Below are 22,839 nucleotides of genomic sequence, written 5' to 3'. Positions count from 1 at the left end.
GCTCTGCCCACCTGACCAGTCATTGATATCCTCCTGCAGTTCACAGCTGTGCTCATTATTTACCACTGGATCAATTTTTATGTCATCAGCAAACTACTTAGTAAGTTTGCAGATTACACCAAAATTTGAAGTGTAGTGGACAGCGACGAAAATTACCTTGGCGTATAGCATCTTGATCACATGGGCCAATGAGTGGCAAATGGAGTTTAATTTAAATAAATGTGAGGTGCTGCATTTTGGAAAGGCAAATCAAGGCAGAACTTATACACATAATGATAAGGTCTTGGAATGTGTTGCTGAACAATGAGACCTTGAAGTGCAGGTTCATAGTTCCTTGTAAGTGGAGTCACGGGTAGATAGGATAGTAAAGAAGGCATTTGGTATGCTTTCGTTTATTGGTCAGAGTATTGAGTATAGGAGTTGGGAGATCATGTTGCGGCTGTACAGGATATTGGTTAGGCCACTGTTGGAATATTACATGCGCTTCTGGTCTCCTTCCTATCGGAAAGATGTTGTAAAACTTGAAAGGGTTCAGAAAAGATTTCCAAGGATGTTGCCAGGGTTGGAGGATTTGAGCTGTAGGGAGAAGTTGAATAGGCTTGGGCTGTTTTCCCTGGAGTGTCTGAGGCTGAGGGGAGAGGTTATAGAGGTTTATAAAATCATGAGGGACATGGATAGGATAAATAAACAAAGTCTCTTTCCTGGTGTAAGGGAGTCCAGGACTGGAGGGCAAAGGTTTAGGGTGAGAGGGGAAAGATATATGAGAGATCCTAGGAGTAACGTTTTCACGCAGAGGGTGGTACGTGTACGGAATGAGCTGCCAGAGAAAGTGGTTGAGGCTAGCACAATTGCAACATTTAAAAGACATCCAGATGAGTATATGAATAGGTATATGAATAGGAAGGATTTGGAGGGATATGATCCAGGTGCTGGCAGGTGGGACTCAATTGGGTTGGGATATCTGGTCGGCATGGTTGGACTGAAGGGTCTGTTTCCATGCTGTATGTCTCTATGACTCCATGAGCAGACTTGATGGGCCGAATGGCTTAATTTCTGCCCTTATGGTCTTTGGTCTACATTCCTGCATATCCTCTTTCTTGACCATCAGCCATAAGGAACCTTATCACAAGCCTCGCTAAAGTCCATGTAGACCACATTAAACGTATTACCCTCATCAGGATTCCTGGTTACTTCCTCAAAAGATTCAATCATATTTATTAGGATATGACCTTCGCTCAGCAAGTCCATGCTAACTATCTGTGATTAATCTGTGGGTCTTCAAATGCAGATTTATTCTGTCCCTCAGAATTATTTCTAATAACTTCCCCACAATTGAGGTTAAACAGATAGTTAAGGCAGCTAAATTGTTCAGCACCATAACCTCTATGTTCATTTCTTTTAATACTTCACACTCCTCCTCCCTGATATCTATGTGTGTGTTATTCTTTTTCATTGTGAAGACCATTACAAAGTATTCATTAAAAACTGTGTTCGCATCTTCTGGTCCAAGCAGACGTTACCTGTATGGGTCGTACCTTTTCTCTGGTTATTCTTTTGCTTTTTATATATTTTTTATAAATCCTTCAGGTTTTTTTTTCTAGCTAGCTTTCCTTTTTAAGTTTCCCCTGTAGTTTTTATTTCTCTCAAGGGACTCTACCATATTGACCCCTCAGTGTTTTCCATGAGCTTCCTTTTTTTAAAAAAAAATCAGCCTTCCTGTTCCTTTATATCCAGAGTGATCTGGTCTTAGTCCTACCCATTGTCTTTACAAAAACATTTTTGCCCAGTGCCCTTGCCATTTCCTCCTTGAAGACCTTCCACTGCTCTGACCGTTTTAGCTACAAGTAGCTATTCCTGATCCATTTCAGACAAATTGTATCTTAAATTCTAAACTGGGAAAAAGCTTTTTTATTCCCAGCCCATCCTTCTCCTTTTCCATAACCATCCTAAATGTATTTGAGTTATGGTTACTATCTCCAAAATACACCCTCACTGATGCACTTTCTACCTGCCCCAGCTAATTTCCTCATTAGGTCTAGAGCTGCCCTCTTCCTTGTGGGGCTTATTATGTGTTGGCTAAAAGAAAAATTCTCCTGAATGCAATTTAAGTATTTTACTCCCTCCCTATATTGTGCACTAAAAGTATTCCAGTTCATATTTGTGTAGTTAAAATCTCCCATTACTGCATTATTTCTCTTACACCTCTGAAATTTGATTACACATTTATTCCTGTGTCCCTCCTTGATTGTTTTGGGACCTATAATACATATTCAACAGCTTGTTTGCCCATTTCTATTGTTTATTTCTACCCATATGGTCTAAATTTGATGATCTTTTCAAGGTATCACCCCTCCTTACTGCATTAATCAATTTCTTAATCAATATTGTGATCCCCTCACTTCCCACCCTCTCTGCGCTTACACTTTGTGAAAACCTATTTAATTAGTTCTACAATTTCCACCACCATCCCCAACCCCATTCCCTGCTCCCACTCCTAATCCCCCTCATATCTTTCCCCAGAGCTGTACCAAGTTGAATTTTCAATGATTGGCTTAAAGTTCTCCATCTGTGCATCAATTGTAACAATGGGGAAGCACACACAAATACTTACACACTTGCAAATGGCGCATTGTTATGGAGTCACGCAAGCCTCCCTATCAAAATTAATATTGTGGTTTATGTTCATTTCTCTTTGTAGATCCTGGCTGTCTTAATAGTGTGGTGTCTGAGACCTTTGTCCGTTTCTTTGTGGAAATAGTCGGTCACTACTCTTTGTACATGACTTCCAATGAGAAAGACGAAAGATTATTCCTTTGGGAGGCATTTCGCAAGTCTATCACGTCAAAAAGTGTCCGACGGTTTCTGGAGGTTTTCATGGAAACACAGATGTTTGGTGGATTCATTCAAGATCGAGAACTAAGAAAACTCGGGGTGAAAGGTGAAAATACTAGTCATAATATTGCCGCTTCTTCCCTCCTCCCTTTCACCCCCTCTCTCACAACTTTGTCAAACTCATTCATGTATTTTGTCAGTTAACCATGTCACATATAAGAATAAATAATATGATCATAATATACAAATGCTGGCCTTATGGAAACATTTAATAAAATGTATTCCGTTCCCCCCTCAGACTGTCTGAAATAAAGCATGATGTGGAGGCACCAGTATTGAACTGGGGTGTACAAAGTTAAAAATCGAACAACAGGTTTATTTGGAAGTACAGGCTTTCAGATCGCTGCTCCTTCAGGTAGCTGTGGAGCAGAATCATAAAACACAGAATTTATAGCAAAAGATCACTGTGTCGTGCAACTGAAGCGATATATTGAATGATGGGCATTTCAACAGTTTCCTCATTTCCCCTTCTCCCACCTCATCCTAGTTTCTAACCTCCAGCAACACGGTTCCCTTGACTTGTCCGGACTTGTCTGACCTGCCCAGCTCCTTTTCCACCTATCCACTCCACCCTCTCCTCCCTGACCTATCACCTTCATCTCCTTCCCCACTGACCTATTGTACTCTATGCTACTCTATCCCCACCCCCACCCTCCTCTAGCTTATCTCTCCATGCTTCAGGCTCTCTGCCTTTATTCCTGATGAAGGGCTTTTGCCCGAAACGTCGATTTTGCCTGTCCTCGGATGCTGCCTGAATTGCTGTGCTCTTCCAGCACCACTGATCCAGAACAACGCAGAGTGGCTGAGCAGAGGTTGAGAGCCAAGTTTGGTACCCATGGGGATGGCCTCAACTGGGACATTGGGTACATGTCACTCTACAGGTGACCCCACTACACTGTACACTCTCACCCATTCTCTCTCCCTCTCTCTCTCTTTCTCTCACACACACCCTCTCACAGGCTTATCCTCCATCACACACACACTTTACCAAGCTTTCACACATGCAAACACACACTCTCTCTCATGTATGCACACACACATATAAGTATACACATATACATATAATTTGTATTTGCAGATACATTCTATTTTGCTCAAAAATGCACAATCTGCAGGCAGTCATTACATGTAATATTTTGCAAGTTCTACTTTGGAAATAGAGCCATGTGGCACGGTGGTTGGCAGTATTGCCTCAAAGCACCAGGGGCCTGGGTTTGATTCCAGCCTTGGGTGACTATCTGTGTGGAGTTTGCACATTCTCCCCGTGTCTGTGTGGGTTTCCTCTGGGTGCTCTGGTTTACTCCCACAATCCAACAATGTGCAGGTCAGGTAAATTGGCCATTCTAAATTGCCCATAGTGTTAGGTGCATTAGTCAGGGGTAGGTATAGGGTAGGGGAATAGGTCTGGATGGGTTACTCTTTGGAGTTGTTGAGTCAAATGGCCTGTTTCCACATTGTAGGGAATATAATCTCATCAAACCAGTTTGACTCAAGATTGGGCTACAGACAGACTCTGACCTCATATCTTTAAGGCATTGTCTGAGCTGAGATGTTACCTTTTGTTATAAAACCTAATGTTATCTTGAGAAGTGACTTAAAAGACGTTCTGGGATTTACATATTAATGAACTGAAACCTGCATTCTAAAAGGTGAAAGACTTAACAATCCAGGTTTGTTCAATATATCACTGTATGACACTAATCTTTTGCTATGAATTCTGTGTCTTATGATCTTGTACTGCACAACCACCTGATGAAAGCTAGTGCTTCCAAATAAAGTTTTTGGTGATCTTGCAGCTCCTTTACAAAGGGTTTGATGGGGTCAAGGGTTTTTATGGCTGGTTAGAGGTGGGAAGACTGTACTCAGTACTCAGAACTGATATGATTCTGCCAATGGTCAGGTTTCTGAGTTAAGAAGGTCGTGTTCAATGAATCATTCAAATGTAACTTACCCTTAACATACTGGTTTAACAGAGTAACCAAGAAGAGGCCTTGGGTGGGCAATAACACCAATTCTATTGAATATTTATTATATGGGCTTGCCTTTAGTATGTTCATCACAACCTAGCTTTCAGTTATTATTAGATAAATGTTATCTGTGACATATCCTACATGTCTATGTAGAAAATAGAGAAGCAAGAAAAGATAGAAGGAAGTGGGTGTATTGCAGCACTTGTGTTGAGATGCGTGCTCTGACATGTTAGTCCTATTTTTCCTAATGTACCCATTCCTTATGTAAATATTTTTTATCGCCTGCAGGGTTATTTGAGGTCAGAGCACAGGACTATCTTGAATCTCTCCCTGGGAGTGAACAAAGAGGGATGAACCGATTTCTTAGAGGCCTAGGTAAATGCATTTTCATTCGCTTTCAAAATAGGACTTGGATCAATTTCTTTCAGTCATTTATGATCTTCACACTTTGTGGTTTACCAACTGTCTGTGTCAATAGTTTATGTTTCATTTCTTGCATAACTAGATATTAGCTTTTTTTTGTCTGTTTGATGTTCATACTTTCAATGTTGTGAAAGTTAACCAAATGTTTGTCTATTTCTAGGAAGTAAAATGAAATTCCTTCACAAGAAGTAAAACTAATCATTTGAAAGGCATCTTAATGCGAAAGAAGGCTAAATCTAGCAGAGTCACTTTTTCTTTGATTTGATGGATCATTGATTTTAGATTGTCATTACAGCAATATGTGTTGAAGAGAAAAGGGAGACTGTTGCTTCAAAGCTGTGCTCGATCTAATGTGAAAGCCTTGAGGGGGAATAAAACCCAGTTCCATTGAATATTTATTATTTAGACTTGCATGAAGTCTGCCTTGTCTCTGTTTGGCTTTCACTTCTCATTGGATAAAGATTACCTGCAGGGTGTCACACCCTATAATCTGTAGAAGAGTTGGAGAAACAAGCAAAGGATGGAGAAAGTACTATTTGGGAGTGGTCTACGGTAAAACAGGCATGGAACATGCTGGAAGATGAAGGAAGAGGAAAGAAAAAGTAGACATTTGTGAATTAAAAAAGACTGACTTCAGACACTTTTTTAAAAAAACTTGGTTTTGAACTCTACTGTCAATACTCAGGAGCCACAATCTTTGTCCTTTCCAGTTTAGCATGATACACCAGAAATATAACTGCACCACAATGTTTGAAAAGTATGTCATTTTCTGTGTAATACATTGTCAAATGAGAGAATACTGGGTTTAAGACTGTAATATGATTTTACTGTCAGGAGTTTGGCATGAACAATATGATTTGATCAGTACAATCTTGTACTGTACATAATGTGCATTTGTGCTGGTCAGTGAGGGAGGGACTAGAAGCGTTCGGTAAAGACTTTGCTTGATAATGGGACCAATATGCTGAGGGATGAGGTGCACAATGCATGGAATGAAGCCAGAGGTCCAAGTATCTTATCACAATGTATAGTATTGTCAAACTTCAGAACCACTTGACTGTATCAATATACTGTCTATTGTCCGAATTGCATGTCTTTGTAGCATTCAAAATTGAATTATTATTGACACCATAAGTTGATAGAAAACTGTATTTTGAGGAGCTCTTGGTTTGGGAGAGTATAAGGGAATATCCAATTTCATTTCATTGGAAATAAGCCTTCTTTGTTTACTCTTAATGAATATCTGCCCATATTTGAGGTAATGGTAAATATGAAAATGTTACCGCTCATCTTCTAGACAAAATCCAGCAACTATCCATATCCAAAGGCTTATAATATTTTTTTAAATTCAGCTCGTTATCTGTGTGCTGTTAAACACAAACTAGCAAGATGGGTCTGCAAGAGTTTCTTTCTGTAGTGGTCTCACTCAGCCTTGACTGTATGCAGATAATTAGATTACGATACTCTTGAGCAGGATTCAGTGTGCTGCAGATCTTTTAGCAACAAGATTTATGCTGTAGATTGCAAAGTACAAAAAGATCAAATTTAGCAATAAATCACAAACAGCTGGCTTGCAGTAGAAGAGAGTAATTATAAATTGATCAGTTTGCAATTTTTTGCATCTTACCTATGGACCTTCAACACCATGAACGGTTGTAACACAGTTCTCTTCAGAGATCTGCACTTTTTCTAGCAAGCATACATACATCTGAAAAATCAGCAGTGTCCAGCAATGACTGCATGTTGCTAGGCTGATTTTTCAAGCTTACAGAGTTAGACTGACAACTAGTGCAGGAAGAGATTTAACAATACAGAGAATATTTACAAAAGGCTGAGAGTGAATCATAAAGTAACTATGCACATTGAAATAGGTTTCACATAAAAGGGCACTGATGTTTTAACCACTGTAATGTAGCTTATACTCTAGTTTAACATAGACAAATTATAATACCAGCATGATCACTAGGAGGCTCTTAGTTTACATATTCCTAGCAAAAAGAAATTCCAGAATGCTAGTCTTTTAGAAGCACTCCAACAGCTGAATAAGTCAGTTCAGTATTTACTTTGGATGTGCTCAACTTTGATTAGCAGAATGTGAACAAATACCCTATGGAACAAATCCTTGGTGATGGATCAGTCAAATCTGGAATCCAGATTTTTCTCTCGTCCCTCTGTCATCTGTCATTCCTCAGCAGAGAGGATATTCAAATGAGTAGCGTGCTGCCAGTCAATGCTACTCTTTAACTAGCCTTTAGAAATTGCACAATAATGACAACATGGATGTCACTTCCAATCTCTATTACCTTCCCAGTTCTGTGAGAGAAGTGCTTCAATCACAGTCAACTCTTTCTCTGCAGTCAGCTGAGATTAGGATCTCACTTTGTCAAGAGTATCAGATATACGTCCAATTCAGATTACTTTGGAATTGTGCTTTTGTGGGTCAACATCCTCCATTACTCTGTATATGATACTTCAGTGAGCAGAGATTCAGGTGCTGAGATAAACATTGAATTGACTCCATTTGATGCAAGGTTTCATTTTTAAAGTAGGCTTGTGGTATTTTTTTCTAATTTTGCTAACTTTTGTAGTCAAAAACTTCATGAGAAAATCTTGTCCTTGAGCACTATTCAATCTCTTGATTTAGATCAAGCACCTCTCTGCTGAAGTACTCCATTACAGGATCAATTATTGGATGCAGTGTACTGAAGTAAAAGACAAAATGGAACTGTGACAGCAATAAGGTGACTGGAGGGAGATATAAAGAGAGTCAGATGTTTAAGGCAAATGATTAATATGAAAGTATGTACATGCACATGTCCACAATATGTTGCTTACATTGTGACATAATGTTTTGTCTTATAATTGGGAATGGGATTTTTGAAACCTAATTCAAAGGAGAGGATGGTCCAAACTGAATGGAGTCCACTTAAAACATGCTCCCTGTCACTTCTATTTCCTATAGCTAGAGTATAACACTATAAAAGTTGGGATCGTATCATGTAACTTAAAGAAAATTCTATTTATTTTCAGTGATCTGATTAACCAAAGTCTGTTGTTTGTAATTTGTCAAATTAATTTTGTTGGGTATGGATGGTCAATTAAAAAAACATTTTAAAATGCATTAAATGGAAAGGCAAATCTCCACAGAGTTTGCACTGATATGGTTTCTTTTATAACCTCAGGGTATTCCACCTCGTGAAGTATTTCCTGAAATGTTGTTACTGTTGTAATGTGGAAATGCTGGTAATCAATTAACAAGGCCCCATAAACACCAATGTGACAAATGGCCATACAATCAGTTTTAGTAGTGTTGGGACATAGGTTTGCCTGGACAAAGTAGTTGTTTGCGACAATAAAAACATTGTACACCAGAGTGCTGCAAAAAAGTCACTGAATTTTGGAAACATGCATGGTATCAGAATTGAATAATTTGTTATCTTAAAACAAAGCAAGAAATACTTGAGGACTTTTTATTCAATGCAAATGAAGTATATGCTTTCCAGCAGGAAAGAAATTTGTTGCAATATCCTGGCTTGTGATGTTTCCAAGCTCTTCCATTCTCTTTGATCCAGAGACTTTTTTTCTCCACCTATTTCCTCTTCATTTCCAGATTAACGTTTCAAATATTTTGTAATGGAGAACCGTGGTGTATTCTAGGGAATTGAACCAAGTCCAGCAATTTCCAATAATTTGCTGAATTGTTCTTCATATAGCACTCTATGTTTGATTGTACAAACACTGCTTATAACAGGCAGGTTGATTTGAATGTGGTCAATGTATTAGCAATAACAAGCATTGCAGGGAAAGATACTTATGAGAAAATCTTTAAATATGCTGTGAATGTTTCTGTCCATGTCTCTGGCATTTTGGTTTTAAGTTTTAGGCAAGTTTTAATGGACATTAACAAAATACATTTCCCAAAGTATAAACTTTCTAAAACAAATTACACAAAAGCAAAGAATAACTGGGAAATAAAGCTGTTAATTTTCATACATTTTTTGTGACTGTCACAGATGTCAGTAGGTTTTGAATGTCCCTGCAAAGATACTCTAGCATGATCACTCTTAATCATCTGCTTTAAAGATGTTGCCATATAAAAGTTAAAATACCAACAAAGTTCTCTTCGTTTTTCTGAATTCATGACAGACACAATCTCCCCATTAGATTGGCTGTTTTATTAGGTATGAACCTCAAGTCATTAGTTATGTAGCAGTATTCCTAATGAAATATAAACTAGTGACAGCCTTGCTTAAGCTGTACAAGATAAAAGGAGCACAAAAGACATTATTAGCAGCAACGTAGAAATCAATGTTAATGCACAGTTAATTTTTGCCAATACAAGAATTGGATGGTTTTATGTGTTGAGGATTGTACATGTTTTCAACATCTGATATTGCTTGATGTCAGAAATAAATAGCCATGGCTGAAGCAGGTATCTATGTTTCCTATCAATCATCTTGAAGCACTGTTAGGCCAAACAGTTGGTGGGTGTGGTTGTCAAGGGTCCTAAGGGGTGCAGGAAGGTGTAGTTGGCAGAGATCGAGGGGTCAGTTTAATAGAAACGTTTGCTGGGTAAATATTATGCCTAAGTGAGTTGGAACCCTCTGAATTCTCCAATTTTAACAAACTCGGGGGTCCCATACATTGGGGAATCATTGGAAAATTAAAAACTCTGGACAATTCAGAGTCAGCTGCTAGACTGCTCCAACAACTCTCTGGCCATCAGAATATCTGGGCTATTATTGTTAATGGATAGAGTTTGCAAGTAAGATTCCAACAGGTGGAATATCTTCCTGTTAACAAAGCTAGGCAGACACTGATTTAGGTATCTATGATCTGCAAGTTGCCTTGTTGCCCCACACTCAAATTATCATGTCTTTGATGTAAAAACCTGAAGAGCAAATACCTGTAGGCCTAAATACCTCTGCATGAACAAAATATTAATAAAGAAGGTATTAGCCCAGTAGAAAGAAAGATTAACCAAGTACATAGGAACAGAAATAGGCCATTCAGCCCCTTGAGCCTGTAATCAAGGCTGATATGTGGCCTAATTCCATATTTCTACCTTTGACTCATATCCTTGAATACCTTAAGTGCTGGAAAGCAAGATGTAAGAATGGTTTGTTATTTTTCATCTCTATCCAAATGCAAGAAGTCACTTGTGGATGGGGTGTACTGACTCCAACAGTAACCACACAGTTGGACAGAGTATACAAGAAGAAATAGTAGGATCTTGTCAGCAAAGTCTGGTAATTGTCATGAAGTTTTTAAAATCTATATATAGACTGGAAACATCAGACTGGCAAAAAGGTTAGCCGAGATAAGGCTTTCATTGAATGTTTTTCAGGACAGTTTCTTAGAATAGCACATTCGAGAGCCAAGCAGAGAGCAGGCTCTACAAGACCTGACTGTGCAGAAGTTACAATTAATTCATAACCTCATTGTGAAGGCATTCCTAGGTGCAGCCAAGTATAACAGGCATAAATTTTACATTTAGTTCTAATATTTTAAACTTTAAACAACACATTTTGGACAGCAAAGTGACAGACATTTAAGAATATACAGAATAGATTTGTTCCAACAAGGAAAGGCTGCAAACACAGAATCATTCTCTATGGTCAACTAGAAATGTTAAAGATGGTATCAAACTTAAAGCAAAAGCAGAGTGGCAAGAATTATAAGGAAAACTTTTGGGTACAAAAGAAAATAAGCAAGAAATATAAAAACAAATATTAAGAGTTTCTATACATATTTGAAAAAGAAAGAGGTGCTAAAGTGAACATATAGAAAATGATTCTGGACATAATGAAAAATAAACTGGCAGATGAATTAAACAGGTATTTTGCATCTCTGTTCACAGTAGAGTATTCTAGTAACATTCTAGAAACAGCTGTAAATCAGGAAATGAAAGGGAGAGAGGAATTCAAGATCATATAATTACTGTGGATAAGTACTGATCAAATTGTTGGAGCTACAGGCTGATAGACTCTTGGATTCTGATGGATCATAGCCTAGGTCCCAAAACAAGTACTTAGTAAGATAGTTGATATATTGGGTATAATTTTCCAAAATTCTAGAAATACATTACAAGTTCCATTAAATTGGAAATTACTGAACATAACTCCTTTAGTCAAAAAAAACTGAAAACAAGAAATTGCAGGTTACAATGGTTTAACATTTGTCACAGGCAACTTGTTAGAAGCCATTATTAAAGGCGTTATGACAGGCACTTAAAAACATTCAAGGTAATCAGGCAGAGTCAACATGACTTTGTGAAAGGAAAATTATGTTTAACTAATTTGAAGTAGTTCTTTGAGGGAATAACATATGCCAAGGATGAGAAAAGAAACTGGTGGACCTACTATATTTATTTCCAGAAGGCATTTGATTAGGTGCCATATCAAGAGTTATTGTGGCTAAAAGATTGGCTAGCCAACAGGAAACAGTTGGCATAAACAAATCATTTTCTGGTGGGCAAGATGTAATGAGTACTGTGACATGGGGAAATCAGTGCTGGGGCCCCTACACTTTATAATTTTATATAAATTATAATTTACAATTTGCTGATAACACAAAGAAATATAGGGAAGTAAGTTGAAAGAGGACATCCAAAGCTACAAAGGTGTACAAATAGGTTAAGTGGGTAAAGATATGGCAAATGGAGTATAACAGAAGAAAATGTGAAATTGTAAGGGATGGATAACATTGTGGATTAATTAGATCAACCTATGATCTCATTGAATGACACAGCAGGATTGAGGGGCTAAGTGGCCTACTCCTGCTTCTAATTTGTATACTTGTATAAATGATCACAAAATCATCAGAAACAAGAAGCAGGATCCTTCTTCCTCGTGATATCAACCTCTGAACCAGTAACCCAGTAATTACTTTGGATGATACAGTGACATTTTGAAAGTCTTCTTCCTAGCCTTACAGATTTTGGCTAAGAGTTGATAAATGAATACTCTGGGCAGTGTTTTCCTGCCATTTCTACAACAGGAAGAGAAATAATTGGGCTGGTTGACTCAAGGAAAATACCTGCCCCTTCCTGTTACCTCTGCAATAAAGTGCAGGGCAGGAGTGTCAATTGTCATCTTCACCACACTAAAACAGATTAAAGCCCTTAACTGGTCAATTTGCAACCATTTAAAGGCCTCAACATACCTGATTATCCATTTCCAGAAGGTGACAAAGGAGGCATCTTTTCTGTCAGGCTTAGGGGTACTTCCCTTTGTCATAATCTGGTCAAATGAATGAATGGAGAGATAGGAAGACGGGCACTGAAAGTCACCCCTGTTCAGATGCCTGATCCCTCAACCCACCTCTCCCAAATCATGTCTGCCTTCCTGAAAAATCACGGATTTTTTTTTGCCAGTCCCAACCTTCAATGCTGCTGTACAGACTGCAGTCCAGGTCTTAGCTGCTGCTCCCGGTGGCTGCCAGTTTCGGGCTGGTCAGCAGTTTGAGAAGGAATGGGACATTTGTGCAGGAGCCTAACTAACTGGCTTTCCCATGGGTAGGGGCAGGGGGTCTTGCTCTGAATAACAACTGCACTTATACTTTAAAAAAACGGCTGATGTATCTCAGCCTTTGCTGCTTTTAATCTGGCTGCTAGAACGTATGCAAGAATGCTGCTCGTACCTCTCCCCAGGCAGCCTCATTGAAGGACAACTGTGACACTCTTAAACTGGCATTCTGCTACAGAACATTAACTTGCACACAGGAACAATTAGGATTTTTTTTTCACCAGAGAGATTTTCAGAGGTACAGAATCTGACTTTACAGAAATTCAGTTACAGATTCCCTCCCTCCCTCCACACCCATAATATGTGATTCTTACAGGTCAGTCAATCCCATTTACAAAACTGTTTTCGCACATACAAAGATATTATTAAACAACCTTTGTTTACACAAATTTATAGTGAAATAATAGTCAGTTATGAAATAATCAGTGTCATCACAAACACAGTACTAACAGATAAACTCATTCAAACATTTGGTATATTTTAGCCCACGTCCTGCTTTGGTCATTTAACATCTAAAATAGGAAAATACTGTGGATGCTGGAAATTTTAAATGCAAACAGAAGATGCCGGAAATATCTAGCAGGTCAGGGAACATGTGGAAGGAGATCTTACCTGATAACTATTTCCAGCACTTTCCATTTTAATTAACATTTACTAACTGGCAAAAGTGTAAAATTATTTTTCTCTGTTCAATTCATATAAGTGACAATAACACAAGCATTATACTAGCCAGTGTTCATGTAATGTTTAACTATCTCTCAGCTTGTTTAGGTGTTGTAAAAGATCTCTATGAAAATTAACAAGCTCTGACAAATATTCAGAATATTCAAAAAGTACCACAAAAACTAATTTCATTTGTTGTTTGTGGAACCTTACTCTATAACATTGAAATTCATATCTACACAAGAGAAGTGATCACTTTTCAAGAATAATTCATTAACTGCAAGGTGTTTCAAAGAATTCTGAAAATGTGAGCAGCATTGCTAATGCAGATTCCTTTTATATAAACAATAAGCTCTTCAGACAGACACTAAAGAATGGATTACTACCTACTGCAGCTTTGTATAACTGACTGATTATAGTTCCCGATTTCAAAACCTCGATTCTGTTGCATTTCCTTCTTCGTAAGGGTCAGTTTTGCAGAGACTAGATGCCTGTTCAAGAAGGTGGAATAAAAATTGACACTAGCAGGAAACTCATCTAATCCAGTAAAACAGGCTTCCAAACAACAGCAGCTTTTGAAAAATATCTGCAAGATCATTCCATAGTCTCAGGTAATATTGGGCAGTGTTGATTTGGAAAATACAAGTTTTTTTAAAATCAGTGTCCTCTTGCACTCCAAACCTCCAACTTCTTGTCATCTTACAAATCCAAGAATGTCAAAACAAAATATGTGCTTCTGAACATAACATTAGATTCGGCAAAATTAAAAAGTCTTCTATTATCCTTTTATGGATGTATTGAGTGAACAGGTAAAATCAGCTGAGGGATATTGATTGTTGCGTGTTAGCAACTACTGCAGCTGTTGCTTTTTGATAGAGTCACAAAAAAACCTGAGTTTTCGAGGAAGTAGTTTCACATCCACAGAGACAGCTTCATAGTCTTCATTATCTATACTGAAGAAACCTTGCGTTCCCTGAGAAGAAAAAGCGAAAATACTTCAGTCATTCAGAATGGATCCAACTCTCTTGTAAAAGAAATGAGCAGGATATGCTTTAATCAATACACTCCAAGATACAATCTCATTTGTATATTTCAGCCATCCAGCAATGGTCAATGCCAGACATTTTGAAGTTTTTCTTTATGGAGATGATTCAAGAGATTACTATCTTCTGATGTCTGATTGGCAGTTGAGCTATTATGAAAAGAAAAGACTTCAGTAAATTAAAATTTGAGAGAAATAATGGCAGTTAGGTTTCAACCTGTGAGAGGTCAATGGAATGTGAAAGATCGTGAGAATATGAGGCTGAGATGTTGGTTAGGCAATCTATTTCTACTCCTATTAGGCATTATATTTCTACCACTCCGTCCATTTCCACATATCATCAAAACTGTTACTAGTGAGGAGTAAGGCTTAATGCTATTGGGAGTTCAGGTTAATACTCACTACATTCTTGAAGTGAGATAAAGATGTGAATACACAGAACATACCTTATACCTTTTCATTTGTTAAAAAGTATGGGTCGAAAAGTGAGACCTTACCTGAGGTAGCTGTAGTTTACAGAAACTGGCTTGGAGAACTTGGCTGCCTTCAGGACACATCAGTGGATCTGATAACTTCCGAGTCCTGTTAATGGTCAAGCAAGAAATTTGTGCAAACAGCCAAAACACCAACTGATAGACAGCTACACAATTTCTCACCTTATAACTTGTATGGAACAAAATGGGATAGTTTCTGATTCATTGTAAAATCATTGCCAAAGGTCACAAGATTTACAAGGTAAACTGTATGCGACTGAATACTGTGATTTTTTTTCTAATTTTCCTTACTATTTTGGAACCATGCTTGATTTTACTGGCCTCTTTCTAACCAATGACAGACCACCTTTCTAGGTATTCTTGACAAATCTATAGGTCCACTTTACATAATTTATTGCTTCCAACAAAATTATGGATTAAAAAATTTCACATTCACATATGGCAAAACAATGTGCAACTTCTTTAAATTTTAAACTCTTGACACTTTGTTTTAAGTATGGTAAAGGATGATGCGAATTCAGATGCAAATTGAACTCTATTTTATATTTCTATCAATATCTCTGATTTCCATTGCACTCTGTTTCGTTCTGTCATGGCTGTTTGTTTAAATTATTTAATTATGTGCAGATGATGGGTTCTATTTAATTAAACAGGAACCACTGCTTAAATGGAAAACATATAAGTAGTTGCTCCTTTCTACTTTTCATCTAATGCTACATTTATTCTTTCATGCAGTGGAGTGAACGAGTTGATAACATTGTTCAGGATGAGATGAGAAATGGAGGATGATTTACTTAGATTGTTAGCTCTCAAGTATCTCAGCTCCTATGCCCCTGTGTTATGGGAAAATGCCCACCAAATACTGATGTGAAATTCTCAAAAAATTGATGTAGCAGTGATTTGCCACTGGTACATATTACCACACATTCTCCACACTGAGTTTTGCAAAAGAATCGGAAGCCAGGTTATTGCTTAATATTTATACATGAAATTTCAGGTCTGAGTTCACCCCCATAGCCATCAGTGCAGAAAAAAAATCACAAGGCTCTGTAATTAGAACTGGGAAGGGGCAAGTACCTTTTAAAATAATGAATATCATTTACTGAAAAGCTTTAATTATTACTGTTTGTTTTATCGTAAACTTGGAGTTGCTATCAACAATGGCAAGAGAATGTTTCTAAATACAAGACCTTCCAAAATTTGAGCTCTGCATTAGCAAGTTATTAATAAGTAAACGAGGGACAATGATACTTACGCCGTAGCTACAAACTGCCGCTTGCTAATAGTATCTGGTTCTATACAAATGTTCATGGCATCTTCAGTACGCTGTATAAAAGCAAAGAAACCTTTAGCAGGATCTCCCTTGCCCTACTGAATTGCTTATTCAAAATTTGTCTGAATATTTTTGTCAATTAAATCTATGATAAGGCTAAGACGAATGTTACTGGAACACAAAGCTAGGAAATGAGACTGGTAGTACTACAGCTAGTAGAGAGCTGAGGTCACGGCCTATGCATGATTTCCTCCATTCCCATTTCACATGAAATACGTCTGGATCCACAGGAAGCAAAAGTAAAACAGATGTAAATTGCCTATTCCATATGATTAGGTAGCAGCATCATTTGAGGGTAAAATTCAATGGACCAACAACTCTTTACTAGGCAATTGAAGTTTCAGTGGGGTAGCATTTCAGGAGTGGTGACCATAAGACCATAAGTTACTCATAGATAGGGATAACAGCAGTCCTTGGGTGAAGGTGTTAAATTAGGGGAAAGCAAACTTACAACAATATTATGCAGGAATTGCAGAGTGTTGTTTGGAAGTGGTTGTTTGAGGGTAAATCCACATTGGACATGTGGGAGTATTTCAAATGGCAGTTAAGAGTTCAGGAATGGCATGTTCCTATGAGAATAAGGAATAAGTATGGCAAGTTACATGAACCTTGGATGACCAGGGATGTTATGACCTTGGTCACAAAGGAAAAGGAAGCAATGTAAGACCTAGAAAAATGGGAACTGACAAAGTCCTCGAAGTATAGAAGGAAAGTAGAAATAACTTAAGCAAGGGCTAAAGGGGGTCATGAAAAGTCATTAGCAAACGAGAGTTAAGGAGGATCCCAACGCTTTTTATACACATATAAAAAGCAAGAGGGTAACCAGGGAAAGCGTTGGCCCACACAAGGATAAAGGAGGGAATGCATGTACATAGCCAGAATAGGTAAGTGAAGTCTTAAGCAAATACTCTATATCAATATTCATCAAAGAGGAGGAATTGGTGGAGGATGATCTCAGGGAAAGGAGTGTCGAATTTCTAAGCCAAGCTGTTATTAAAAAGAAAGAGATGCTGTGCGTCTTAAGAAGTATTAAAATAAATAAGTTCCCAGGTCTTGAATATTGAGGGAGGCAAGAGAACAAATTGCAGGACATTGACAGACATCTTTGTATCCTCTATGGCCACAGGTGAGGTCCCAAAGGACTGAGAATAGCTAATGTTGTCCCATTGTTTAAAAAGGGTAACAGGAATAATCCAAGAAATGACAGGCCTGTGAGCCTTATGTCTGTGATAGGAAAATTATTGGAAGAGATCCTCAAGGACAAGATCAAAAGTATTTAGAAGCAAGTGGTCTGATTAACGATGAACAGCATGGTTTTGTATGGGACAGGTCATGCCTCACTAACTCAATTGATTTTTTTGAAAAGTAACAAAGATGGTTGATAAAGGAAAAGCAGTTGATGTTGTCTACATCAATTTCAGTGAAGTCTTTGACAAGGTCCTTCACAGTAGACTGGTACAAAAGATGAAGTCACATGGTATCGGGGTGAGTTGGCAAGATGAAATCAGAACTGGCTTAGATATAGGAGACACAGGGTAGCGGTGGAAGGTTGCTTTTCGGAATGGAGGGCCGCAACTAGGATGTTCCACAGGGATCAGTGCTGGGACCTCTGCTATTTGTGATCTCCATAAATGATATGGAGGAAAACATAGCTGGTCTAATTATTAAGTTTGCAGATGAAACAAAGATTTCATGGGCCAAAAAATGGCAGATCAAGTTTAATCCAGAGAAATCTGAAGTAATGCATTTTGGAATGTCAAGTAGAGGTGGAAATTATACAGTGAATGACAGAACCCTTAGGATTATTGATATGCAGAGAGATCTGGATGTGCAGGTCCACAGATCACTAAAGGTGGCAGCGCAGTTAGAAAGGGTAATAAAAAAGGCCTATGACATGCTTGCCTATATTGGAAGGGTTGAAAATGTGTTGCTGGAAAAGCGCAGCAGGTCAGGCAGCATCCAAGGAGCAGGAGAATCGACATTTCGGGCATGAGCCCTTCTTCAGGAATCACTGAATTCAGGATATATTGGAAGGGGTATGGAGTATAAGGATAGGCCGATTATAAATTATGCTGCAGCTTTATAGAACTTTAGTCATGCCACACTTGGAATATTGCATACAGTTCACCACACTACCAGAAGGATATGGATATTTTGGAGAGGATACAGAAAAAGTTTACCAGGATGTTGTCTGGTATGGGGGATTTTACACTGGATAGGTTTGATAGACTGGGTTTGTTTTCACTGGAACACAGGAGGTTTGAGGGGTGACCTGATAGAAGTTTAAAAGATGTGAATGGCATGGATAGAGTGGAAAGAATGAGTTTTTTTTTTCCCCATAAGACATAGGACCAGAAATTAGGCCATTTGGCTCATTGAGTCTGCTCTGCCATTCAATCACGGCTGATAGATTTTTCAACCCCATTTTACTACTTTCTCTCTGTAACTTTTGATCCCTTGGCAATCTGTTCTAAATGACCTGGCCTCCACAGCCTTCCGTGGCAAGGAATTCCACAGATTCACTACTCTCTAGCTAAAGAAGTTTCTCCTTATCTCCATTCTAAAAGATCTTCCCTTTGCTCTAAGGCTGTGCCTTCGGTCCTAGTCTTTCCTGCCAATGGAAACATTTTCCTAATGGTCGTTCAGTATTCTGAAAGTTTTAATCAGATGCCCCCTCTCTTCCTTCCACACTCCACTGAGTATAGTCCTAGAGTCCTCAAATGTTCCTCGTATGTTAAGCCTTTCATTCCTGGTACCATTCTCATGAACCCCTTCTGGACCTGCTCCAAGGCCAATTCATCATTCCTGAGGTATTAGGCCCAAAATTGCTCATAGTACCGTAAATGTGGTCTGACCAGAGCCTTACAAGGCCTCAGAAGTACATCCCTGCTTTTATATTCTAGTCCTCTTGAAATGAATGACAACATTGTATTTGCCTTCCCTAAATACTGACTCAACCTGCAAGTTTACCTTAAGAGAAACCTAGACTAGGACTCCCAAGTCCCTTTGCACTTCAGACTTCTGAATTTTCTCCCCATTTAGAAAATAGTCCATGTCTCTATTCTTCCTACCAAAGTACATGACCTCACACTTTCCCATATTGTATTTTATCTGCCACTTCTTTGCTCACTCTCCTAACCTGTCCAAATCCTTCTGCAGTCTCTCTGCCTCCTCAATATATCTGCACCTCCACCAACTTTGTGTCATCTGCAAACTTACCAGAATGCCCCCAGTTCCTTCATTCAGATCATTAATGTATAAAGTGAAAAGTTGTGGTGCCAACACCGACCCTTATGAAACACCGCTAGTCACTGGCTTCCATACTGAGAAGGTTCCTTTTATCCCCACTCTCTATCTTGTGCCAGGCAGCCAACCTTCTATCCATGCTAGTCCTTGGCCTCTAACATCATGGGCCCTTATCTTACTCAGCAGCCTCCTGTGTGGCACCTTATCAAAGGCCTTCTGGAAGTCCAGATAGATTGGCTATCTTTGGTCTAACCTACTCATTACCTCCTCAAGAATTCTAACAGATTTGTCAAGCATGACCAGGGTAGAGGGGTTAATTACTAGGGGACACAGGTTCAGTGCAGGTGGAGGAGGGGTGGGGTTTAAAAGACATGTGCAGGGCATGTTTTTCTCACAAAGGATAATGAGTGCCTGGAACATGCTGCACGAGGTGGTGATGGAAGCAGAGTGTCATCTTAGGATTTCCCAACTTTATAAGAACACCTTGCTGCAACCAATATCCCAGATAAGTCAAATCATGAGCAAGTAACTTCGTACACACCATTAATTTGTATAACAGTTTTCTCCCCACAAGCTTACAATCTCTACGATAATACAGCTAAGTTTCCAAATATGAAAAAATCTTTTTGATAAATTACAGTAAAATAGGACTAATTCACGTCTGCCATCATAGTCAGTTCCTGGCAGTAGGTACTGACAATAACTACTCGCATCTGTAAGAGATGTCACAGCTGGTACAATGTCTTATGAGGTTTGTTGGGTAGATTTGCTGCAACAAATCATCTTTCTGATACTCGCCTACGTGCCTTACCAGCACTATGTAAGGAAGGATGAATTACTAATAAATCTCCAGCAGAAGAGGCACATACGTGAGTAAGGGTAGTTTATTAATAGTTTCATTAGCCTAAGACTAGTTAAATACATTAACGCTATACAACTAGGTTTATGCTACATGGCATTAGACCATAGAACTGACAAACAACCATTAACAAACTTGAACAACTACTTAGAATAGACAAGTTCCTCCCATGGATTTATAAGTAGGTGGAGTTGTTCCAAATCTTGAATGTTAACTCTTTTAGGTCAATTGCCTCATAACAACACTCTCACCTTAAGGTCTGTCTGCTTGTTGAGTGTGCTGATGGTTACTTCCACTGCTGTTTTCTGTACTTCCTCCCAGTGCATCGGCTGCATTGGCATCAGCATCACTGTAGGCAGTTTAGGAATTTCAATGAAAACCCTGAGCACCATTTTTCAAAGACAAATTACTTACAGGCAGAATTATTTCATTCTCTTCCATTTTGTCTGAGTTGACATTTTCTGAACCCAGGGAATATGCTACACTCCCATAGCACAGATGAGAAGGAAAAAGGAAGATGATGGAGTAATAAAGTCAGACAGCATGAATTCAGTTTCGTGACCTTTCCATGTTGCTGGTCATTAGTGTCCATCACTGAGTTTCACAACATAAACACTGATTTTTATTTCCTAATTTGGGAGATATAGAATTGTACAGCATAGGCACGGGCATATCTTAATAGAAAAGTAGGATCTAAATTGGAGCTTGCACAGGCAGGTGGGATTAGTTTAGTTTGGGATTATGTTCAGCATGGACTGATTGGACTAAAGGGTGTGTTTCCATGTTGTATGACTCTTGCACTCTGCTGCTGCCAATGCAGTAGAGTCCTCAGAGGGTCAGACTTACATGGCAAAAAACTTTTACATTCATGTTACGGATCTGAAGTTACGGGTGGTGAGCGTTGAAGCTTCCAGTTTTCTTTTCATCACTTGGCTGACCAGGAACCACACCGGCTCTTAAAGTATGTCTCTGGCTTATATTGAAAGAATTTATTGATTGTTACTTAACCGCTGCCTATGTTATGAACACATGCTCCTTGATCATCAAGTCCAAAAGTAGGACTCAAACCTGGAGTTTCTGGCTCAGAGGCAGAGCCATGTGTCATGAGATCTCCTTGTTAACACAGGCTATACCCTGGAGTATTTGAGTATTGAAACTAAGTCAAATAGTTCAGGGTGTTTACATATTGAATAGCAAATACTCAGAATGAGCTACAGACTGATATTTAATTCAGTGAGTTATGTACAGGCTGTCAAGCAGTAGTCAGGATGTGAGGCAGAAAATAAATCAGAAGATAGAAAAGGCTTATAAGAAAAACACAGACAATGATCGTGGGAACTTCAATATGCAGATGGACTAGGAAAATCAGGTTGGTAGTAGATCTCAAGAAAATAAATTTGTGGAATGTCTACAAGATGATTTTTTTTGGAACAGCTTGGGCTGGAGCCCATTAGGGAATAGGCAATTCTGAATTTAGTGATTTGTAATGAAGAAGACTTGATTAGGGAGTTGAGGTGAAGGATCCCTAGAGGGCAGCGACCATAATATAACAGAATTCACCCTGCAGTTTGAGAGGGAGAAGCTGGAATCAGATTAACAAAAATACAGCTTAAGAAAGAACTAGATGACCTCAGGCTCATCCGAGAGAACGAGATCTTTCTGGACAGGACCTTCAGCGAGGTTATTACAACGAACATACCAGAAGAGATTAGAATTGAGAAGACGATGAGGAAGGCAGAGATGAGACAAGTGCAAGAGACCCCGGGAGAAGTACCTGTCAGGAACAGGTTGAACATCTTGGAAACTGTAGAGACAGACGTCACTGCCAGTCCACAAGGCGGTCAGGTCTGCCAATCAGAAATTTGCATGGAGGCAGAGCCGAGGAGCGAGACATCACACAGAGCTGTGGTGATAGGGAACTCCATAGTGAGAGGGACTGAAAGGAGTTTCTGTGGCAGCAGGTGGGATTTGAGGATGGTGTGTTGCCTTCCTGGTGCCAGGATTAAGGACATCGCAGAGTGCAGGAAATCCTGAGGGCGAAGATGAAGAGCCAGATGTGATGGTGCACGTCGGCACAAATGACGTCGGGAAGAAGAGGAGGGACATTCTACAGCGGGACTTCGGAGAACTTGTAAGAAGGCTGAAAAACAGGACATCCAGGGTGATTATCTCCGGTTTGCTTCCAGTTCCTCGGGCTGGAGAGGACAGGAACAGGGAGATAATGGGCCTGAATGTGTGGCTGGGGAACTGGTGCAGGAAGCAAGGATTTAAATTCTTGGATCACTGGGGTATGTTTAGCGGTAAGGATAAATTATACAAGAGGGACAGGTTGCATCTTAATAGGTGGGGGGCCAGCATTCTGGCAGGTAGGTTTGCCACTGCAACACAGCT

The 22,839-nt window shown here is 39.0% G+C and overlaps 2 protein-coding genes across 8 annotated transcripts in view; one reads left to right on the top strand and one right to left on the bottom strand.

Moving 5' to 3' along the window:
• Positions 1-8,427, top strand: part of si:dkey-82f1.1 (DENN domain-containing protein 2A) — a 144,332-nt gene extending 135,905 nt beyond the window's left edge. For all 6 annotated transcript variants that reach the window (XM_043709382.1, XM_043709385.1, XM_043709387.1 and 3 more), the window contains exons 18-20: positions 2,699-2,938; positions 5,151-5,237; positions 5,446-8,427. In XM_043709382.1, the coding sequence (XP_043565317.1) occupies positions 2,699-2,938; positions 5,151-5,237; positions 5,446-5,477 (359 nt within the window). In that variant the 3' untranslated portion in view covers positions 5,478-8,427. The remainder of the gene's footprint in view (positions 1-2,698; positions 2,939-5,150; positions 5,238-5,445) is intronic.
• The window catches only part of agk (acylglycerol kinase), a 59,130-nt gene that overhangs the window by 1,668 nt on the left and 34,623 nt on the right, over positions 1-22,839 (bottom strand). Inside the window, exons 12-15 of one of the 2 annotated variants that reach the window (XR_006314481.1) lie at positions 20,700-20,797; positions 16,266-16,336; positions 15,014-15,098; positions 12,450-14,447 (exon numbers count right to left, since the gene is read on the bottom strand). Coding sequence is in view for 1 of the 2 variants with exons in the window: in XM_043709388.1 (XP_043565323.1) it covers positions 14,325-14,447; positions 15,014-15,098; positions 16,266-16,336; positions 20,700-20,797 (377 nt within the window). In the remaining variant the exon portion in view is untranslated. Of the gene's footprint in view, positions 1-11,130; positions 14,448-15,013; positions 15,099-16,265; positions 16,337-20,699; positions 20,798-22,839 lie in introns of those variants that run through there. The other variant, XM_043709388.1, reaches the window with a different exon arrangement.

Source organism: Chiloscyllium plagiosum, chromosome 19 (genome assembly GCF_004010195.1).
Source record: "Chiloscyllium plagiosum isolate BGI_BamShark_2017 chromosome 19, ASM401019v2, whole genome shotgun sequence".
Taxonomy (NCBI): domain Eukaryota; kingdom Metazoa; phylum Chordata; class Chondrichthyes; order Orectolobiformes; family Hemiscylliidae; genus Chiloscyllium; species Chiloscyllium plagiosum.
The sequence above is the reverse complement of the archived record's forward strand: the minus strand, read 5'-3'. Positions and strand labels throughout refer to the sequence as shown.